The sequence below is a fragment of the Phyllobates terribilis genome, unplaced genomic scaffold (genome assembly GCF_046119375.1).
Source record: "Phyllobates terribilis strain yellow unplaced genomic scaffold, ASM4611937v1 Scaffold_3__8_contigs__length_932513732, whole genome shotgun sequence".
Classification (NCBI taxonomy): Eukaryota; Metazoa; Chordata; class Amphibia; order Anura; family Dendrobatidae; genus Phyllobates; species Phyllobates terribilis.
The window spans coordinates 512,156,260-512,178,865 of record NW_027362763.1 but is presented as its reverse complement, the minus strand read 5'-3'; the positions used below and the strand labels follow the sequence as shown (position 1 = coordinate 512,178,865).

The following is a 22,606-nucleotide window of genomic DNA, read 5'->3' as shown; positions in this document are numbered from 1 at the left end:
GCACACAGATATCATCAGTGTTTCGTTTGTGTGCCGTCCATGTAAAACAGACATAATACGTCTAATTTTGAGTGGGTGCTCTCATGCAGATTTGTTACATATTTTATTGTTGGCTTTTTTTCTTGTGGATTTACTCACCTTTCTATAGCAGTCGATGTTATTGTGCTTAAATCTGTGTCTGTCTGTTTTTTTCAACTGCCCAAAATGGAGGTAATATGTATTTTCATGAGCTTTGTTTTCCTGCAGTGCCCAATGATCCACTTGTGCCGACTGCTGTGTTAGGTGAGGACCCAGTCTGGCATCATCACAGTTCATGCATGAATGATCTAGTTGCATGTGCAGTAGTACCGGTCTAAAGAGACAATGAAATTAATAGATGCCAAAGCCTCTAAATTATATCCATAAAATACTATTTAGATTTGGTGTTGTTTTGTGGCACGTTAAAGGAGCACTTATTTTTTAAAGGGAATGTGTCATCAGAAAATTACCTATTTTTTTTAAATTAAGTTTTTATGTAAATATTTTAATGTGCTTTATTTCCCACTTATAACTATTAAAAAATAAATCCTGCAAACCCTCTAGTTTTACCCTGGCCCCTAAATCCAATATTAAAGTGTAACTTGCACTATATAAAAGTTCTTTATATATGACAGAGGCTGCACAGTGTGGCTAATTAGTGGGGTTCCAGGTCTTGAGACCCCCTCCGATCAGTCAAAATATCGCTTTGAAATGCGCAGCTCTTGCATGATCTGTGCGCACAGAGTGGTCTATGGTCCCGTAGCCAGCTCTGAGAGAGTGAATGTAAGAACCCATAGACTTACAAGTGCTTCTCATTGAATTAGAATATCATTAAAAAGTAAATTTTATTTCAGTTCTTCAATAGAAAAAGTGATACTCATATATTATATAGAGTCATTACAAACAGAGTGATCTATTTCAAGTGTTTATTTCTATTAATGTTGACGATTATGGCTTACAGCCAATGAAAACACAAAAGTCATTATCTCAGTAAAGTTGAATAATGAACAATTAACACCTGCAAAGGCTTCCTAAGCATTTAAAAAGTCCCTTAGTCTGTTTCAGTAGGCTCCACAATCATGGGGAAGACTGCTGACTTGACATGTCCAGAAGGCAATCATTGACACACTCCACAAGGAGGGTAAGCCACAAAAGGTCATTGCTAAATAAGCTGGCTGTTCACAGAGTGCTGTATCCAAGCATATTAATGGAAAGTTGAGTGGAAGGAAAAAGTGTGGTAGAAAAAGGTGCACAAGCAATCGGGATAACCGCAGCCTTGAAAGGATTGTTAAAAGGCCATTCAAAAATTTGGGGGAGATTCACAGGGAGTGGACTGCTGCTGAAGTCATTGCTTCAAGAGCCACCACACAAAGATGTACCCTGGACATGGGCTACAAGTGTCGCATTCCTTGTGTCATGACCAATAGACAACGCCAGAAGCGTCTTACCTGGGCCAAGGAGAAACAGACCTGGACTGTTGCTCAGTGGTCCAAGGTGTTGTTTTCAGATAAAAATAAATTTTGCATTTCATTTGGAAATCAATGACCCAGTGTCTGGAGGAAGAGTGGAGAGGGACACAATCCAAGCTGCTTGAGGTCTAGTGTGAAGTTTCCACCATCAGTGATGGTTTGGGGAGCCATGTCATCTGCTGGTGTACGTCCACTGTGTTTTATCAAGACCAAAGTCAGCCCAGCCGTCTACCAGGAAATTTTAGAGCACTTCATGCTTCCCTCTGCGGACAAGCTTTTTGGAGATGGACATTTCATTCTCCAGCAGGACTCGCACCTGTTCACACTGCCAAAAGTACCAATACCTGGTTTAAAAACAACAGTATCACTGTGCTTGATTGGCCAGCAAACTCGCCTAACCTTGATCCCATAGAGAATCTACGGGGTATTGTCAAGAGGAAGATGAGACACTAGACCCAACAATGCAGACGAGCTGAAGGCTGCTATCAAAGCAACCTGGGCTTCCATAACACCTCAGCAGTGCCACAGGCTGATCGCCTCCATGCCACACCGCATTGATGCAGTAATTGATGCAAAAGGAGCCCCGACCAAGTATCGAGTGCATTTACTGAACATAGATTTCAGTAGGCCAACATTTCGGATTTTAAAAACATTTTTCAAGCTGTTCTTATAAAGTATTCTAATTTACTGAGATAATGACTTTTGTGTTGTCATTGGCTGTAAGCCATAATCCTCAACATTAACAGAAATAAACACTTGAAATAGATCACTCTGTGTTAGGTCAGTGCTCATCTATTCCTCATCTCTGCAAAGTAACCCTTTCCAAAATGAGAGCATGGCTAAGAGATTACCTTATAGAAGTCAATGAGTCAGAATCCTGCCTGTTGTCTTTGATCCATGTTTCTGCTGTACTGCATATCTCTAAATGCTGCTAAAGAGAACCAGTCACCAGATCAAAAGCGGCCAGTTTTTTTATCTTGTTCCCCCTTCCTCCCACTGCTTCCTGAGAAAGTGGTTTCCACCATATGGTTCCAAATTATTATTTATTATTATTATAGCGCTTCCATGGCGTTTTACATGTGAAAAGGGGTATACATAATAGAAACAAGTACAATAATCTTAGACAGAAGTCACCGACTGGTACAGGAGGAGAGAGGACCCTGCCCGCGAGGGGCTCACAGTCTACAAGATACATGAGTCTTTTTATTTACTGATAATTTTCTTGTTCTTTACCAAAGAGCTAGATGCTCACAGGATTCTCTGGGGCGTCTTTTTAGGATCCTCTTTATTATGACCCTGTGTGCCACACCCCCTTGGTAAAGACCATAAAAATAGTCACTAAATAAAAAGACACATAATTCTGGAATCGGATAGTGGGTTTAAAAAAGAAAAAAATGGTGCAGTGTAAATAACAAAAATAGCAAAACTGGCCCCTTTTGACCCAGTGATAGGTCCTCTTGAACTGCAAAGATGGCAGCCCCCATAATTATGTACAGCAAATAGATGTAAAAACTCTCAAAATAAAAACAAATTAGAAATATCTGTATCCTTTTTGGTTTTGATTCTTAAAAAATAATCTCTGTGATACATTCCCTTTAAACAGTTGTATCTGTTTCATGCACGGCGATGCTCGCTTATCACATGTCCCCCTAGCCAAGTTCATGTAAGTGTTCCATCTCTTCATATGCTTTATTTTTAGGCCTGGCATAAAACCAACTAGGTGACCGTTCTAGCAGGCATTCTCACTTTATTACGTTGTGACATTTGGAGTTTTACGCCTTGTGGGTTTCTGAATCAAGTGTATTACTTTGTACATATCGTATGTAATGTGTCCCCTGGTTGTATGAAATGTTGACAGCTTGAGATGTTTCAGGAAAGGCGATGCTCAGGACTCGTTCTGTAGAAGTAGGACTCTGGGATAGCTATAGCCAGTCGCTGCACATCCTTACATTGCCACTGACACACTCTTCTTACCGGGAGATATATAGGTAAAAGAAACACGTTCTATAAAAAAGGTAGAGGGAGATTGTTTGTTTGAGCAGAGTGCTTTTGGAGATTGCATGTTATTTCAGGTTACATTTTCTATTTCACGCCTTTTGATACACCTCTTTTCCAATTATCTCTTCCATGGTAAAAGCTTATCCAGAAATAAACATATAATATCAAGCTATTTTGAAGGGTTTACTTTCATTCTGATAAAACAAAGAGAAAATATGCTCCTGTAAAATGAGTACCAGCGGGTAACCTGGACGCATGAATGGGGCTTATAAGTGCACACACATACAGATCTCACACGCTTCATTTTAGAGGGGAAGAGAACAGGCCGTATCATAGATTGATTTTTCACTCCAATGTTCAAAGAAAGTTATCTTTTTAGCCCATGAAATGATTTATTGTAATTTGTTAGGACTAAAACCTTGTAGAAGATGTAATCCTGGTTTGTGCTTTGTGGAATACTTTTCGGATAGTGGCTCTAAAAGATGATTCAAGAAGACCATTTTGAAGAACAAAAGTGAAGATTGTTGATGAACGCAGTTTCTGAGGCATTTTAAGGGGTTATCCTACGCCTCACTTCTGCATCAGAAGTGAGTATTGCCGATGACGTTACTACCCCACACACCTTCTGACTTACGGGCGCGATCGGCAAGTGTCATGCAGCGTCCTGTTCAAGCAATAGAACATGTGCATGAAGCAGCCATGGCAGGTGTGCGCGGTTGTATTGTCATTGGTAGAGAGAGATGCCGGATATCCTTTCTAAGCTCGTATAATTTTTAGCATAACCAGCGACTTGCATTTACAATTTCTCATTCTTTATAATTTACTGTTCACAGGATCTTTGTTTATTGGAACAGTTTTTTTTTCTTTGTTACAATCCTGAGGGTGTCTAGTTTATAGGTCATAACACTGAAATGTACAAAGCACTTAGTATATTATCCCACCCAGCATTCCACTCAGTGTGTCTTAGGAGAACATCCCGACTTTAGCTCCCAAACCTTTCTCCGGCTATACAATATCTAGCTAGACAAACCACCTTCACGCAAATGCTTTGGGCCCAATTCATCATTTGCTGGGGGGGGTTCACGTTTCTTTTTTGATTTGTGGTTTTTACTAACTTTTTTTTGCACCAAATTCATCATTTTGTGCGACTCTTCAGTGTAAAAAGTGGCATGCTAAGTAAGTAAAATGAAACTTTTTAACTGGCATACATAAAATCACTCTAGGAGGCAACTAGAGCATAGTTGCACCAAATTTAGTGACTTTTTTTTTTTAAAGAAAAGTGGCGCATTTCATGATTCTGTCTAATATATTTGGAAAAGCCACAGTGGCGTAAAAATCAGAAAACTAAACCAATGCACAAATGGTTTGATGATACTTGAAATCACAAAGTCACTAATTGAAAGGTATTTACGCCAAAAAATTAGCGGAAATGCATTGATGAATCGGCCCGTATACTTTTTTTTATAGGGGATGAAGAGTGTGTGATTGAAGTGAATGAGGCTGAGCTGCAATATCAGATGCATCCCATAGACATGCGTGAAGCTGTTTCTAAAGTGGAGAAAAGAAGAAAAACAGGCTTTGTTTCTTATCCAGCCAGTTAAAGGGGTTTTTTCACATGTTGCACATTTGTTACAGAAAGCTCTCATCTGAAAATATCCTTCAGATGTAGGGAAGTGAGTTTCATCTACAGAAATCTGAAGCAAATCAGCCGTGTGTATCCACCTTAACACCTGATTCCTGCTACTCTCTTTTAGTAGCTGTAGAGAAATAGACTGATAGACATTGCAGGGAAAATAGTCTATCTTTTTCCTGAGTATAGTGTTCCTTTAAGGAGTTGAGATTTGAGATGGGTAGTTTACACATAGTATATTTTTAATGGAGTCTGTATTACGCAGTGGCAGTACAATTGCTGGACGCCATTGCGTACCCCTCTTATATGTTCTTGTATAATGGTTCTTCTCTCGGGTTTTCCATGTAGGTCGGGCTATGGCTACACTACAGATTTTGCCTGCAATGACATTAACTGAATACAGGGTCACCATGCAATGTACTTTGCCCGTTGAGTTGGCCTACATGTGACTATTCAAGAAAAATGTAGCCAACCCTAAGTTGTTATAACGCTGATGGGGTGATACTGCTCCCTGTGGTGGTCTTTCATGATTCTGGGGTAACCCTAGCCATTTGTACACTCTCTTCACCTCCTCCTTGTATGTTGGTTTTTGTCTGCATGGCTGTATTGTTCATCTATTTCATCCATCTCTGCAAACCATAACCATAACACGTCGTGCGTACATCTGGTGTAGCTTGATCTGGGTAACAAAGAATAATATGTAAAAATCTTTATTTTTTCCCCATTGCCGCCCCGCTTCAGTGCCAATCACTGGTAAGTAGGATGACAGGTGTGTTTTTGTCATAATCTTACAGCTTGTAATGCTTTAAACCGTCCACTTTAGCTAGAATCTCTTGCAGGTAAAATCCATTTTGCATATGACAATTCCAGTAATTAGAAAGCTAGGCTTGACAATCTTGCTGAGAGGTGCTACTGTGTTAATTCATGGCAGATGCCACCCCCAGCTGCTCCTGCCAGATGCCTGCCTTACTGCGTCTAAACCTCGGACAAACTTGAGGATATCCTGTGAAGCGTGGAAGATGGGTTTGGCTTGTTTCAATGTATTCAAGCATTGGGGATTTCATGCAGAACCTAGGAAAGGATTGCTGTCACCAAGCTGGAATTACTCAATACAGGTTTTCCATTGCTCAGTTACTCTGCAGGTCCAATGGACATATACTTGCTTTTCCCCTGATAATAGAGATGGTATACTGGTATTTTTTCCCCATACCCCACAGTTACCAGGCATGAGTGAAATGACAACTTATATGGTTACCATGTGAGTTACTGGAATATACAGCCCAAACTTTTACTCTTTATTTACAGTGGTAAAATATATATTATGTATAATTAAATTTATTGTAAACTACTTGCATTTCCAATACAATAATATGGATGCAGATCCTGTGTATTGTGTGTTATTGAAGGATAGATTGTGAGCCTGAGGCTATGCTCACACGTAGGTTTTTTTTCTGCAGCCAAAATCTGCTCTCTTGGCAGTAAAAATGCTGCCTTCAAAATGCAGGTTTTGCAGCGTTTTAGTTGCTTGTTTTTGGTGCAGGTTACGTGTGTGTTTTGTCCACGGTACATATTTAATAAAGTTAGTTTTATTCACAAAAAACTGTTTGCTGCGGTTTTTGCAGCATTTTTTCACTTCTTGTTTTATATGGATGAAAAACAATGCTGCAAAACCGCTGAAAGAATAGACATGCTGCCGATTTCGAAAGCGCGGCACTTCTCAAATTCACTCAGCGTGTGCATGAGATCTTCAAAATCTCATAGGTTTTGCTGGTACTGTAAAATGCTGCTTCTTATTTGCAGAAACAAATTCTGCTTGAGAAAATTGCGTTAGTGTACAGTAAATTCAAGGTATAGCTGTCGATATCTTCCTGAGCTATTCAAAATTTCCAAACAGTAAAATCACAATTTTATTTTAATCCTTTTTATATCCGCTCAATACTATTGACTGCATTCAGCCCTTTGGTGGACATAAGTGCTACTTTGTGTTTAAAACCAATAAAGTCTAGCTTGCCATTGCTTAAATGTGTGCAATTTTTTTGCTGTGTTCTCAGATGAAAACCATACTGCAACAGCAGAGTCCAGCCGTCTCTTGGATGTGCCACGTTACTTATGTGAAGGGACTGAGTCTCCGTACCAGACTGGGCAGCTTCATCCAGCCATCAGAGTAGCTGACCTGCTCCAGCATATTAACCTTATGAAGACTTCTGACAGCTATGGATTTAAAGAAGAGTATGAGGTACTGATGCCAGCAGAACAGCACCAAAGCTGGCAAAAATATAAATACATTTTAGATTTTCTATATTATTTTTTTTTACAATCCACTAATGTTTCTGCCCGATCGAATATTAACTTGTTTCATTTTCCCATAATTGCTGAAATGCAAGGAATTCAATGTGGATATTGTATGTATGATTTATTGTTACAGAGTTTCTTTGAGGGGCAGTCTGCATCATGGGATGTTGCAAAGAAAGATCAGAACCGGACAAAGAATAGATATGGAAACATCATCGCCTGTAAGTCCTCTGCTTTCATGGTTTTCTAGATGAAGGAACACGTTATAGTGTGCTTAATGGAACAATTTTGCTTCTTTTTTTTTTTTTTTATCCATCTGTCTTTCAGTATAATTTTTAGGCTAGAGCTACACGGTGACTTTGGCTACAATAACCATCGTGAGATTAGAGTTGACTTGGTGCCACTGCTACATCGCGGTGCTATAGAAGTGACTGAGGTCTCATTGTGACACCTATATTACTACTCTAACAAGCAAGTGTAAAAAATCAAACTTCGTTGGATGCAAACCCATTCTCTTCTCTAGCGCCGTGTGGCAGCCATGGCACCGAGCAAATGTTGGTCGTACAACGGATGTTGCGGCCAGAGACTCTGTGTAGCCCTAGCATTAATAAATAATTATTACAAACAATGTAATTTACTTTTCACGTCATTTCAAGCATCTAAACTGTCTCCAGTGCGTTGTTAGTGATTCAATGTGCATCACTAACATGTTTTTTCATTAAAAACGGCGCAGTAATAATGTCCAAAAAACACTTTATATAGTTATATCGTACCCACTCATTTAGTCAGAATGGTGTGCTTCATTTTCTGTTCAGTCACGGGCATGTAAGTTAAAAGGGTTCTCTGAGACCTTGGGATTAAGGAATTAACGTAAAATTGGAGAGTTTGATATTGATCCTGAAGTAGTTGGATCTACTTAGAATTGTTGAGCTGTGGCTACAGGTAACGGTGTGCTTGTTAAAAAAAAAAAAAAAAAAAGTTTTGTTTTTCTATACCTTCTGAGAAGAGCATAAAATGTGCCTTTATACATTTTTTTTTGATAGTACCAGAGAGGAAATGTAATTTCTAAGATAGAAGGGTTGTTACTTTTAAATAATGGTGACTTTCTTTTCTTAAAAAAAAAATATACATATATATATGGTCTACTTTCTTTTTACTAGATGATCACTCAAGAGTCATCCTGCAACCAGTGGAAGATGACCCATCCTCTGACTACATAAACGCCAATTATATTGATGTAAGTGAGCGACACCATCTCTCCCCTATTCTGCATGCTTTGAGCTTTTGGCTTTTGTATGTGAGTGTTTCTTTTCCGCATGTCATTGCTTATGAAATTGATTGCAAGTGTTTAAAAAGAAGAGAAACTGTACACTTTCCTTGTTTTCAGTCCTAGTACTCACTGACATTGTTGTGCTTTCTTTCACACCTGACTTTGGTTTGGGCTGTAGATTTGGCTGTACAGGGATGTAAGTACCACTATGTGTGAATAACAGACCCCTACAGTAAACATTTACTTATAGACATTGTCCCCAGTTACTTTCCGATTCCGACTAATGCTTATTACCCAACATTTGTGCATGCTTCACCTGAATAACTTTGTATAGTTTGTCTCATTTTTTTTAGTTGTCTTTTTATTAATTTTACTATTATGTAGCAAAATTTTGTAACCTGGCAAAATAGTCCAATTTATTTTGTAAGGTCCCTGAAGTGCGGTCTATTTTCCCCAGTAACTTTCCATGCTCATTTTTTATTTTTTGATGTTTTGAGTATCTGGCTGCTTCATGCTTTTCGTTAAAACGTTGTGTACTTTTTGTATCAAATGTTTAGCTTCCAGTTGCATTTTGTGTTGCAGATTTTGCAATTTTGTCTACCTGTGAAAAGACTTTTGATATTAAATGTATTATTGCCCAGTATAGCCTTCTAGGTGGCCATCATACTGGCACCTTTTTTGTGTCCATATTATAGATCCAACACCTGGACATGATGTCTTTATTCAGAACCAGTTAAAGTGCAGAAAGTTTTACTAGTCTTCTATCACCATTTCTGTTGAGCTGTTTAATGTCTGATGTTACATTCGTAATACAAGCATAAAAAGAACTGTTACTAGGACATCCGAAAGTGCCCATAATGGCATGCCAGCTGGGCACCTTTTACGTATTGCACAACAGGTCTCCAGGAAATGGGGTCCACTATAATTTAGGACTTTACAACCCTTCTTCAAGTTTTACATGGGTAGACAAATAAAAAATGGCTTATTTGAGTTGAAATGGGTAAGCACATTAATTACAGTAAAAACTCTCTGGTGTTATGCACAACATTACTTTAACCATATGAGTGCACAATTGTCACTCCAGTGCAAATTTTCGTGCCTGCTGGTACTCCTACTAAACCAGTGGCAGCAATGTCGGCGCTGTGACTGCCAACATTCATGTGACATTGTCTCTTAAACACTGCAGAACTGATAAGTTTCAGCGCCCCATGGCATAAGTTTCAGCGCTCCCATGATCTTATCAGTCACACGAATGTCAGCAGTCACAGAGTCGACATTACTGGTGCTGGTTTAGTAGTTGAGTATCTGTTGTCTTTATTTTACATGGGACACTGTTTCATTTAGGAAGGGTTTTTCCAAGTAGTGGGCAACCCCTTTAATGGAAACTTGTCACCAGGTTTTCCTAATATAAACTAAAGCAATCCCCTTTGACTGGTCTATTACCACTATCAACCTGTATGTAAGTCCTCAACTCCCCCTGCATATCCCAAAAAATATTTTTTATAAGACTCCCACGCCATATGATAATTAGCACGGTCCAGTCCGATAAGCATTGGTGGTCTGGGGTCTGTGCCGCCTCTATCCGCAGAATCGCCGCCCTCCTGCCTTAATTAGCAGGGAAGTCCTGTAATGCGCTGGCATCAATTAACTGTGCCGGCCCATGTGTGACACCCTGAGCGCAGGGCACCCAGTAACTGATCCTTTCTTACAATCATGGGGTTTGGTGGCCATGCCCTGAGCCTGGCGCAAAGTGAAAATGGGCACACGACTGGGGTGTGCTATTACTGTTCCCTCTCTTTGTGTGGTGGCGTTCCCCGTGATGTTGGTGCGGAGGGTGTCAGGAGGCAGATGAACTTTAAAAAAAGAGGTAACTTTTACTTGTAACACAGCCTAAAAGGATGTCAGCCATAGACGGTAAAACATAACATGTGCAGATGACAAAGTTCCTCAGATGGGCATTTAGCAACTGATGCAGGCAACAGCACATATGAGGTCTGATACACAGCAAGTGTGTACAGAGCCTATCCTATTATCCAAGCTGACAGGATAGAGTTCTCTTCTATCCCACTGGGGTGATGTTCAGACCCCTGTATCCCTGCTTCCTCTGGCCTTCATTATGTTGTAGGATTCCTGTTTTCCCATCTCCATTATGGGAGACAACCTTCCCGGCCCCATTTTCCTCCTGTGTCCACAGCGTAGTATTCTGGTAGGCTAAGGGTGCTGTGCAGACCAGGGAATTTCATCTGCCTCAAGGGTCCTAGTCCTCATGGTATCCTACAGGTTTCTTCCAGTCAGTCCATTTCTATTCAGCCCACTGGAAGGGGGAAAATGAATCCCCTCACATGTTTTCTGGCTGGTTCACTGACTGGCCCCAACTGTCCTCTGAGGTGCTCACTGAACTCTGACTGGAATAATGGTTACAGCTATTTTTAAGTAAACCCAGAGGCTCCACTCACCGAGCCATCTGCCTAGCAGCTGCCTCAATGAGGAGCCTAACTGCCTCCTACCTGGGCTGCTGCAAGGAGTGCTGACATCCAGTGACCATAATACAATTCCCTACATGAACTAGCTCTAAGCTTCAATAATATAAATAACAGTACACAGAGTTATAGTAATACCCACCTCTGAGGTATTACACATGCACTGTCAAGAACTTTGCTCTGGCCTTAGTGTAGGGGACAGCAAAGTGCACCTGCGCTTCTACGGTCGCAGGAATCTGTGAATGATATAGCATGTGTCATCCACATCAATCAAGGCACTAGGATGGCGATTCTGCCGACAGATGAGGCGCAGACACAGACGCCCATCGGTCCGGACCGTGCTGACTAGCATATGGCATGGGAGACTTTATAAAAGGTAATTTTTGGAACATGCCTTGGGAGTTGGGGGCTTATATACAGATTGAAGGATTGTGGTAATAGACCAGTTAAAGGTTGTTGCTTTAGTTTATCTTGGGAAAACTTGGTGGAAGGTTCCCTTTAAGGTAGATTTCAGAAGTCAGTTTTTTGTTTCCTCACGTGTAAAAGGTCCATGATAGAAGACTACTTCTAATCCAAAATGTATTAAATCTCAGTATTGGTTAAATGAGCTGCTTGCTGTGTGTAGTATTAATCTATCTTTTAAGATGTTACGTTGGTTAGAGGGGTTGTCTGATACATAAAATGTTCTGAATAAATAATCTGTTTTTAAACCCTGATCACTTTCACAATTGGCTTTATTTGAAATATTTCCTTACTGTTCTCCCAGTACAGCGAATCCCTATATCTGTTTTCTTACTGTGATAGTCAAGTTCCAACATTCACTGGAGATTCTCAAACTGGCCATCAACATTATCAGAAGAATAGCCCTGCAGTCACTTTCCAGCAGCTTCGATCACTCCCACCTCCCCTCCCCTAAAACATCATCGGGGCAGCGCTGCATTCACTTACTACAGTCTTTCACCACCACCACCCACTTATGAATTCCTAAATCAATCACAGTTAAAGAAGCAGGCACAAATGACTGCAACACCGCCCCAACTTCTGACTACCCTGAAATGGATCATAAGGGGGTGGCGCTGTGGTCACTTCCCCTGCTTTTATCACAGTTGACCCCGTCCTATTTCAGGGGCCTGATCAAAGCTACAGGGAAATGACTGCAGTGCCCCTGATGACGTCCCATTTTGTATGCTGGTACTCTAACGGAAACCTCATAAGAGGTAAAGTAAGAAAACAGATATAGGGATTAGAAATATAGCAAGAACGGTAGGGAATTTTTAAAAAAGTGGCTAGGGATTAAAAATGGTTACTTATACAGGACATGTTATGTACCAGACAGCCCCTTTACAATGTGTTCATTTGGCAGCTAATACCACAGTCATCAGATCCTGCATATAGTCTGAAAACCTAGGCTATTGTAAATAAAACTAAAGTTCAGAATTTTTTTTAAAGTCTAAATCTGACATGCCTATTATCAGTCAAGGGACAATAATGTATCCATCATAGCAGCTGAAAAAAACCGGTCACACTGCCGATACGCCCAGGGCCATACATATTTGAAGCTGAGAGCTACTTAGAGAAGGGAGCGCTTTAAATTGCTTATCAGGAGGATATATCACATAAGAAATCGTAATGCATTTTTTTTTAACTATTTCATGCATCTACTAAAATGACCTGCAACCATTCACTGAGATTTAGTGTTAAGTAAAAGCACTCTAAGAGTTAACACATCCTTGAGGTTTTGTTCAGACTCTTACAAGGCTCCCTTTTTTTTGCTCTCTTTGGAAATAAATTAGAACAAATGGTTAAAATAGAATAAACTACAGCCTAAATGTTAGGGTTTTGATATGAAAATACCAAAGGCATAAAGGGTTTTCTCTTACCTAGATTGTAAATGGTGTCCTCGCTTGTTGTTACTGACATCCGAAAACGGATCACATTTCATAAAGCTGCCTTTTGTTGTGGTTGTTTGTTTTTCTGTGTATTAGAACAAAATGAAATGCTATTACTTTGTTGTTAACTGGCATTGTTAGATTGTCATGGCCTTATGTAATATTTGCTAGTAGCACATTTTAAAGTATAGGATTACATTTCTTTTATAAATCCAGAGAAGCAGCAGTATGAGTCTGAGCTTTGGTAAAAGGCTCTAGAGAGAGGCTTTCAGTTCTGGACTAGTCAGTCGCTCCATTATGCTTCGATCAGCACCTTCCCCTTTGTGGGACACCACAGTTCGAAAGAGGTTTTACATTTTAGCATACTAAATTCACTATAAGATAATATCAATTAAAGACGAATCATAGGCCCCAAACTTCCTGGCCTGCACACCACATAAGATGTGTTGTGCCGGCAATAGAGAGCAATAAAGTAAAGTAAAACCTGTTAACTGACTTGGTGTCCCTTATGCATGATGTATATTAGATGTATACTCCTTTCTGCTCTAGATAAACTGTCAGTGAGTAGTATGTGACTTTACTGCTAAAAAGTTAGTTTGGCACTAATTTCCAAGGAAAGAAACCCTTTGATTGGTTGTATTTTTGTTGCTGTGTACGGCTTCTGCTCTATGTTCCAGCAGCTGCTTTAACATCTCCTTCCTGCATGTAGCTCTATTGATTTTTCTTGTTTATATGGTGTTTTAGTTTGTTTTACGTAACTGAGAGCCTCTCATTAGGCATGTGCTCATCACTGCCTAAAATTTTAGACAAATACAACTTCATTAAATAAATGTCACATGAAGCTTATTAAAGAGTACCACATCATGGTACAGAGGCTGCAGGGCTAAATAAAATTTTCATTTTTTTATATATATATATATACATATATATATTTCCCATGTCCATTGCGAACATATTGGCTTGTAAAGTTGAAATTCTAATTTATACTAAGGAGGTATTACCAGAGATTCATCTCTGAGGGAGTATACTTATTCCCCTGCATGATATTGACCAATCATAAACAGGAGACGTAATACTGGCGAAAAACACGCCCCTAGAGAAGCTTGGAGCACGCTTCCTCCAGTGATGCATGTAATGACACACACAGCTCTTCTCTACTGTGTGATCTCTGCATCATCGGTATAGAATAGAGCAGAGCTGTGTCATTACAAACACCTCCAGCTTTCATCTCACAGCAGTCAGTGTGGGTGGAGTGGAGCGTACAGAAAATCTGATAATTCTGTGTGAAGAGAGCTGAAATAGGCATTTGTACTGCGCACAGCTCTGCTGTACTCGCATCCCCCTCATCACCCTGACTTCTATAAATATAGATATTGGTAGACAATAGTTCTCTGCTTGTCAGGTTGTCTAAAATAATGATATTTTTGTTATTTTGTGGCTACCAATATATAACTACCATTAAGGTCTTATGGAATTATCAGTCCATGAAACTGGTGGTATGTTTGTGTAGGTCTGAGACCAACACTAATAACTGTTTTGTAGTCATCCTGTGGCTATAACTAAGTTCATGCTGCCCAAACCATGGGCAGCATGAATCAGAGTCTGGCTGCACTGTTGCAGCCAGGTATGTTTTACTCTGAAGCGCTGCAGCATTTCAGAGAAATCATTGTTTGAGAAGCTGACCGGGGACTATAAGGAGAGACCACCTTAGTCTGGTCGGAGTCTTCCCGCTCTTCTCCAGTTGATTGAATGGTATCTCCCATGTGTGTCTACAGAGAGAAAGTCCTGGAGCAGGACTGAGAGAAGCTGACCTGAGGCCATGCCGGACCAGTCAGGTCTATTTCTGTATGGTCCCTGGCCGACTTTTCAAACTGTTTTCTCTGAAACGCCGCAACATTTCTAAGTCAAACACATGGCTGCAATTGTGCACCCAGTCTCTGATTCATGGTTACTCTTGGTTTGGGCAGTCTAAATCTAGTGACATGTTCTCTTTAAAACCTCATGCAAATTAGGTTGTAGATGCATTGGGGTCTTGTCTATCTATGTACTGTGTGTGCATCAATACATGACCAAATTGCACTTCGACGATAATTTGCACATTAAAAGAAATCTGTCACCAGCTTTTGCAAACCCATCTGAAAGCAGTATGATGTAGGGGCAGAAACCCTGATTCCAGTGATGTCACTTGCTGGGCTTTTGCTGCAGTTTTTATAAAATCACCGGTTTCACTGCTACAGATCTAAAGCTCTGTATAACTCCGTCTACAGCACTGATTGGCAGCTTTCTGCTTATGCGCAGTGTACACAGAAAGCTGCCAATCAGCAGTGGGGGTGGGATTGGACTACCCGAAAGCAGGTTTACTAGTCCTCTAACGATGATAATCCTGCTGAAAAAAAACTGATATTATTAAAACTACACTAAGAAGCCTAGTAAGTGATACATAGCTGGAATCAGGGTCTCTGCCCCTACATCATGCGGCTCTCAAACTAGGTGGCAAAAACAGATTCCCTTTAAAATCGATTTCACTGTGTAGGCACATCTGAGGCATATTATTTATTTTTATTGTTCTTCTAGTACCTATACAGACATTACACTAGTGTCATTAGTAAAAAATTGTCCTGACTGGACCACTATAAAGTGGAGCCTGCCTCGTTTCTTGTCAGCTTTAGTAAATGCTTGCACCCCCCAAAAGAGAGAAATCAATAAAGATTTAACAATATCGTTACTAAAGTAGACTTGATAGTTTTTTACCTATGATATATAGTTGTCCGTAAGAATGTGTGAATGTAACATTTCCTGATCATGGTCCTGATGATATTGCTGAAAGTAGATGGCAGAAAGTGAACAGTTATTTGCATGTTGTTTCAGGGATACCAGAGGCCGAGTCATTACATTGCAACTCAAGGTAAGAGAAGATGTTTGACTGCTCGGTGTTTTATTAGGATACTTTCTTTGGAAACGTATGCACATGGACATGCAAAAAAATCGCAAATGGGGTTCAATGCCGATAAATGTAAGGTCATGCACATGGGAAAGAAAAACAGCAGTCACCCATACATATTAAATGGGAAACCGTTGGGGAAATCTGACATGGAGAAGGGAAGGACCTGGGCGTCTTGGTTAATAGCAAATTAAATTGGAGTGCCCAGTGTCAGGCAGCAGCTGCGAAGGTAAATAGAGTCATGGCATGCATCAGAAGAGGAATAGGGGCATATGATGAGAACATTGTTCTTCCTCTGTATAAAGCGCTGGTAAGGCCGCACTTAGAATATTGTGCACAGTTCTGGGCTCCGGTGCTCAGGAAAGACATATTGGAGCTAGAGAGGGTACAAAGGAGGGCGACTAAGGTAATAAAGGGAATGGAGGGACTAGAATACCCAGAGAGGTTGTCAAAATTAGGCCCATTTACGTTGGAAAAGAGAAGGCTTAGGGGAGACCTCATAAACATGTATAAATACATCAGGGGGCAGTACAGAGATCTCTCCCATGACCTGTTTATACCAAGGATGGTGACAAAGACGAGGGGGCACACTATGCGTCTGGAGGAAAGGAGGTTCCTGCACCAGCATAGAAGGGGATTCTTTACAGTCAGAGCCGTGAGACTCTGGAACTCTCTGGGAGAGGAAGTGGTGATGTCCAACTCACTTAATGAGTTCAAGAGAGGTCTGGACGCCTTTCTTGAGAACAATAAAATTACATCTTATGCTTAGTTAATTAATCCTGGGATTTAATTTTACTGCCAGATTGGAGTCGGGAAGTGAATTTTTCCTCAATGATGTAAATTGGCCTATACCGCATGTTTTTTTTGTTGCCTTCCCCTGGATCAACGCTGCGGAATAGCTGCAGTGCACAAGAAATAGGCTGAACTGGATGGACGCTTGTCTTTTTTCGGCCTTATAAACTATGTAACTATGTAACATTTTAATTGTTTTTTTATATATAGTGAAGAGTTTTATGGAACAGAACCTGTATTATTTGGATAAAGAACAATGGCGTACTTCTGAAAAGACGCATATAATTCGCTCAATATCTTCCAAGAAGTATAGAGATTAAATCTATAGGATTACCTATTTAGATAACTAGTTTGGGCCTCTAATTCATCAGAGATGAGGTATCCGTGCTAAATACGTCTGCACTGCCCCCTCCCAATTTGGATAGATGTTTTCCTGTCTACTTCTTTTAAATCTCCATGATGCCGAGTTCCTAAGAAGAAGAGGAGATGTTAGTGTGACATCCAGAAGTCCCATGTGCATTAGATTGCACTGATAAATCTGAAACCTTTGCAAAATATTACAAATAAAATGTACATCGTGTACACTACCCCAAAAGCAATGTACAAATTGTGTAGAATTTATTAAATAGATCATATGAAAAAATATATAATATACACATTATACAGAATGAAGATTTGTGGTGAAACGCAAAAAGCAAAATAATACACAGTCTTAAAGGGGTATGCCGAGGAGATGATAAATTTTTATAATGGCCATGCCCTATAAACTATAAAGATAACATCCATGGTGTTATTTCCCAGCCCCGCAGTAACTGCAATTCATGTTTGTTTGCTAAGAAAAGCTTGAGAAAGCTCCATCAGTGTTTTGTTGTATATAAGAAAAAACGATGGTAAAAACAAACACACGGACTGAACAGTAAAACATAAAACAGATCCAAAACCCTAATCAGAATCAGTAAGTTCTAGAAGTACCCAGACAAATCACTGCTGCCCAGTGAGGCCTTACACACCACTCACCAGGTACTCAGGCCACAATAATAGTAATGATTGCATGTGTTTGATAATAACCAAGTTGGATGGACAGGTTTTTATGGATATAGCCAATTCTCTTCCCTATAAACATTTCTTGTTCTCATTTTCCAGGTCCAGTGCATGAGACGGTGTATGATTTCTGGAGGATGATTTGGCAAGAACAGTCTGCCTGCATAGTAATGGTCACGAATCTAGTGGAAGTTGGCAGGGTAAGGTTTTTCCTCTGTGACTTATTGGGTGTCCAGTCTCAGCCATTTTTGTAGCTTTTTATGTTTCTACCAACTTTTGCAGGAATTAGACCTCATTAACCCATTATCTATCAATGTCCTTTTTTTGGGGCTCCTAATTTTTTGCTTCTAGCAACTAAGATTTTCTAATTAGGTCCAAAAAAAAACAAAAAATGAAAATTGCTAATTTGGCAAGTAATGGGTTAAAGGGGTTGTCCACTACTATTCAAAATAGCCCAATGTGTTTTTATGATGAATAGAAGCCTCTTTCTAATTACCTCCCTCTTCTGTTTCTGCTTGTGAGCGGCGCTATCACTGGCCGCTCACAGGCGTCACGTAACCCCCAGCTGCAGTTGGCTCTGACATCCGTTGAGGTCACGTAATGATTCCGGATGCAGCCGGGGGTCCCTGTTCCACGGTGGCTGCTGAGTGTGACGTGCCGGATACCCCGCCCACAACCCAGTAGCCACCCCGGGGACCCCAGCACGGAGTCACGCCTCACTTGACGTGATGTCAGCGGGGGGGGGGAGGGGGTGTGTGTCCCGTGCTGCCTGTGAGTGGCCCGCAATAGCGCCGCTCACAGGCAGAATCCGCAGCGGGAGGTAATTAGAAAGAAGCTTCTTTTCTTCATAAAAATACATTGGGCTATTTTGAATAGTAGTGGACAACCCTTTTAAGTCTATATTCAGACAGAGCAGATTGTTCTGCATCGAAAAATTTTAAATATGCAAATTTGCAGGAAAATGTTATTCCATTGCTTAATCTTTTATGCTGCTTGAGCAGTACTTCCTAAAAAGAAAATCCCATAGCACGCAGAATTGTTTTTCATAATTTGGTGAATGGCTGGTGATACGTCCCAGTGTTCGTCTGTGTGAAAGGGATTTCTTTAATAGAGTATTTTTTTACCCCCAAAAACTGAGTGATTGGTAACTGCTGGTGATAATTTAAAAACTGTGATCAACTAAAATCAAATTGCATTATTGTTATGTAGGGCACTATTACACAGAGTCTGTTGTGTTATGTGCTTTCAGGTCAAATGTTACAAATACTGGCCCGATGATACTGAAGTCTATGCAGATTTTAAAGTGACTTGTGTAGAAATGGAACCACTTGCGGAGTATGTGATCCGGACATTCACTCTGGAAAGGGTAAATACTTACAATGCTTTGTTTTACTATGCATCTGCCTTTTCCTTGCCCAACAAATAGGTACTCATCAAAGTCATACTGAAAGAAAATCTGCTTTCACATTAGGCGGTTTATTTAAATAAAATAGCACACAGTCCATAATAAAATCCCCTTAAAGGAAACCTGTCATCAGGATTTAGCCCAATAAACTAAAGGCATAGCTATAATGGTGCTGTAATGCTGATTAATCTGATACCTGATGTGAAGGGATCCGCTCAGTGGTTGTTTAATACTCATCTTATGAAGTTTTCAGAAAATTATGTCTTTTGTGTGCTTCGGGGTGGGACGTGAGGGGGCAGGGTCCTCTATTTCTTCTCCTTATCCCACCCGTCTCCTCTGTTCCTTCTGCAGGTCACTGATTATTCAGTGACTTGCCTCTTTTTTAAAATTCAGCGCCACCACCATCATTGTGTGGGCGGCACTTGCGCAGTGGGAGCCGGCGCCCTGTATGCAGGACTTCAATAAAATGGCGCCAGAGGCTGCGCATGCGCAGATCGATGTTTTGGCTCTGAACTATTAAGCCTATTAATTATTGATTTCCTAGCAAAATCAGATTTCATACTTTGCATTGACGAGGGGCAGTACCTTGATACACTGTATCCGCAAATTGAGATTCTGGTTTGGCTTTTATCCCAAGTCATATTGCAAGGCCCGTTAAAGGGAATCTGTCACCACTTTGGAGTTATCAGACCGCTACTATGGGCATACAGGGTATAGAAAAGTAACTCTATACTTACCTGTATGGCCCATAGTGGAGGTCTGAATGCAGAGAAAAGTAGTTTTATCTTTTTGGTTTTCAACAGGCTTGGCATCTGGGGGACGCCAAGCAATGCCCTCCTATCTGATTATTATTCCCTTAAATCGCCACCCATCAGCCTAGTTACCATTTTCCCTCCCTCCCCTGCACATCACAGGGCGCTGTGACGTGCGCTTTCCTTCCTCACCTCCCGGTGCATGTGCAAAGCGCGGCTCTTATAGACCGTGCCTTGTTTCCTCCCAGCTGGGTTTGTATGAGCACTCTCCACTTTACCCCTTACACATTTAATATGTAGGCATTGTATTTTAAAGTGCAGAAAGTAAAGAAATGCATCAATGATGTCTCGGAAATTTTGACTTTTCCCACTATAAAGAAGAAAAATGTAAAAAAGCTGCCGATCATTTATGTAACAGATTCCTATCAATTTTGCCTCTTGTGTTTAATATAAAATGAATGTTTTGGATTCTTTTCTCTTTTTTTTATCTTTACATGCTTTAGCCACATGTAGTTCTGTATCAACATTTTTAAGAACCCCATACAGATTAAATTCCTCTGAACGTGCTGATTATACAGCAGCTATCTGATCATCATCTACTTGTATGACCTTTCCCAGTCATCAGATTATATTTAAACTCTGAATCCAATTGTTTTCATCAGAGCTAAGCCGCCCCGAAGGGTATCTGGTGCTGGCTTTTTCCCTCCTCTTCACAGGAGAGAGAACTGTAGGCCGCCAAGTGGGCAACAAGGTATCTTATGTGTAAGGCAGCTTTACTTTGTTCTTTGGCGAAAAGCCTCTCTTAAAGCTTCTGAAATACAATTATACTTTACTATAGATCACAGTACTACTTCCAGGTGCTCAGGAGTCTAAGTACTGGTCTTAATTCAATGACATACAGTGTATTTTGGACTATAATGGCTTGGGCACATAGCCGTGTTAGGGAAAAGACTTTCCTGATATCCTACGATGAAATGTGATCACACCCTAGGAACCACATTTATTTTTCAGAAGAGTAGAGTCACATGCACTGTGATTACGTGCAGAAATTTTGCAATTGATATTATTGGAGGTTTGCTGAAAACATTCCTATTCTGATCAATGGAACTGATTTTCGGGTGCCAACATCTCTAAAACAGAGAATATGCAAAAATACCCCAAAACAGCCATATGGATGAGTAATAGGACGCAGTCCTTCTTGATCCAAACCAACCGTCACCTATGTCTGTACTGTAGTGCACAAATGGCAGGAGGGAAGGATTAGAGATTATTTTGTCTGTACTATTGTATATTTGAAAAACCATAAAAACACATCCAAGAACAATTGTCTAACAATTAAAAAAACATAAGCGCAAAAAAACAAAAACAAAGCCAAGTTTGGATGAAAGTAGAGTAATAATCTGCTTTGCTAAAAACATATCATATGGGTTCATGTGATCAGAAAGGGGTTATGGCACTATAATATTACATTGTTATGCTTTTTTTTTGCATTTTATACCTTGCAATCTGACTAATTGCTATTCTGTATGAGCAGATGTAAATTTCACTGTTCTCACGACATTGCTCGCATTATGCATTTGTAGGACGAATATACAGCTAACTGCGCTTGTTGCCGCTTGTTGTGTCGGATGTTTGCTCCCCTCTGGATTAATTATTTGTTACTGCTCTGTAGACATTTGTTGCTTGTAGTGCAGCGAAGCGAGATTCTTTCTCCTGCAGATAGCAGTTTGGTGGAAATTGATTGCTTGATAGTACTATAAAATATCCTGGAATAAAGCAATCATTTGCCATCAACCTGCTCCTTCATGCTATAACTCAGTGAAACGCTGGTGCTCTCAGGGCATGTATTACTACATTTATTTTTCTCTAACTGCACTATATTTTAAAAGCTGGATTTTTCTTCCCCATCCTTGTTCTGGAGATATTATCTGGTGCTGTACCTGGACAACAATATATGAAATGGTGTTTTTTTTTTTCTTACAGAGAGGATATAATGAAATCAGGGAAGTCAAGCAGTTCCACTTCACTGGTTGGCCAGACCATGGCGTACCATACCATGCCACTGGACTATTGTCCTTTATAAGAAGAGTGAAAATGTCCAACCCTCCAAGTGCTGGTCCCATTGTGGTTCATTGCAGGTTAGTGTTTGGAATTTTAGAGAGCGGTGTCAAAAAGAAAAGTGGCATGAACATGATGTTGCAATTTTATAGGTAAATTGCATCATGTTACAATTGTTATTTACTAAAGTTGAGGCAAGTTGCAAATTGTGATAAGGTCTTACATTTTTTTCCTATAAGAAATAATAAATTGAGGCAATTTGCTTCATTTGGTAGAGTGGGAAAAAAATGCAAGTTAATTTAAAAGGGAATCTGTCTGCATGTTCATGCTATGTAATCTGAGAGCAGCATGAGGCAGGGGCATGACACTGATTCCAGGGATGTGTCACGTAGCATTGTGGCATAGTCGTTATCACTGTTGCTTTGGAGTACTGGGGTCCTGGGTTCAAATCCCACCAAGGACAACATCTGCAAGGAGTTTGTATGTTCTCACCGTGTTTACGTGGGTTTCCTCCGTGTTCTCAGATTTCCTCCCACACTCCAAAAACATACTGATAGGGAATGTAGATTGT

General features: G+C 40.2%; 1 protein-coding gene across 17 annotated transcripts in view; it reads left to right on the top strand.

Annotated features, from left to right (window-relative positions):
• PTPRK (protein tyrosine phosphatase receptor type K) overlaps window positions 1-22,606 on the top strand; it is a 381,227-nt gene that overhangs the window by 334,503 nt on the left and 24,118 nt on the right. For 9 of the 17 annotated variants that reach the window (XM_073676054.1, XM_073676048.1, XM_073676045.1 and 6 more), the window contains 8 exons: window positions 7,167-7,351; window positions 7,541-7,628; window positions 8,568-8,644; window positions 8,856-8,873; window positions 15,915-15,951; window positions 17,923-18,020; window positions 19,070-19,186; window positions 21,961-22,115. In XM_073676054.1, coding sequence (XP_073532155.1) covers window positions 7,167-7,351; window positions 7,541-7,628; window positions 8,568-8,644; window positions 8,856-8,873; window positions 15,915-15,951; window positions 17,923-18,020; window positions 19,070-19,186; window positions 21,961-22,115 — 775 coding nt within the window. Of the gene's footprint in view, window positions 1-246; window positions 283-5,856; window positions 5,869-7,166; window positions 7,352-7,540; window positions 7,629-8,567; window positions 8,645-8,855; window positions 8,874-15,914; window positions 15,952-17,922; window positions 18,021-19,069; window positions 19,187-21,960; window positions 22,116-22,606 lie in introns of all 17 variants that reach the window. The other 8 variants (XM_073676055.1, XM_073676057.1, XM_073676046.1 and 5 more) reach the window with 2 other exon arrangements.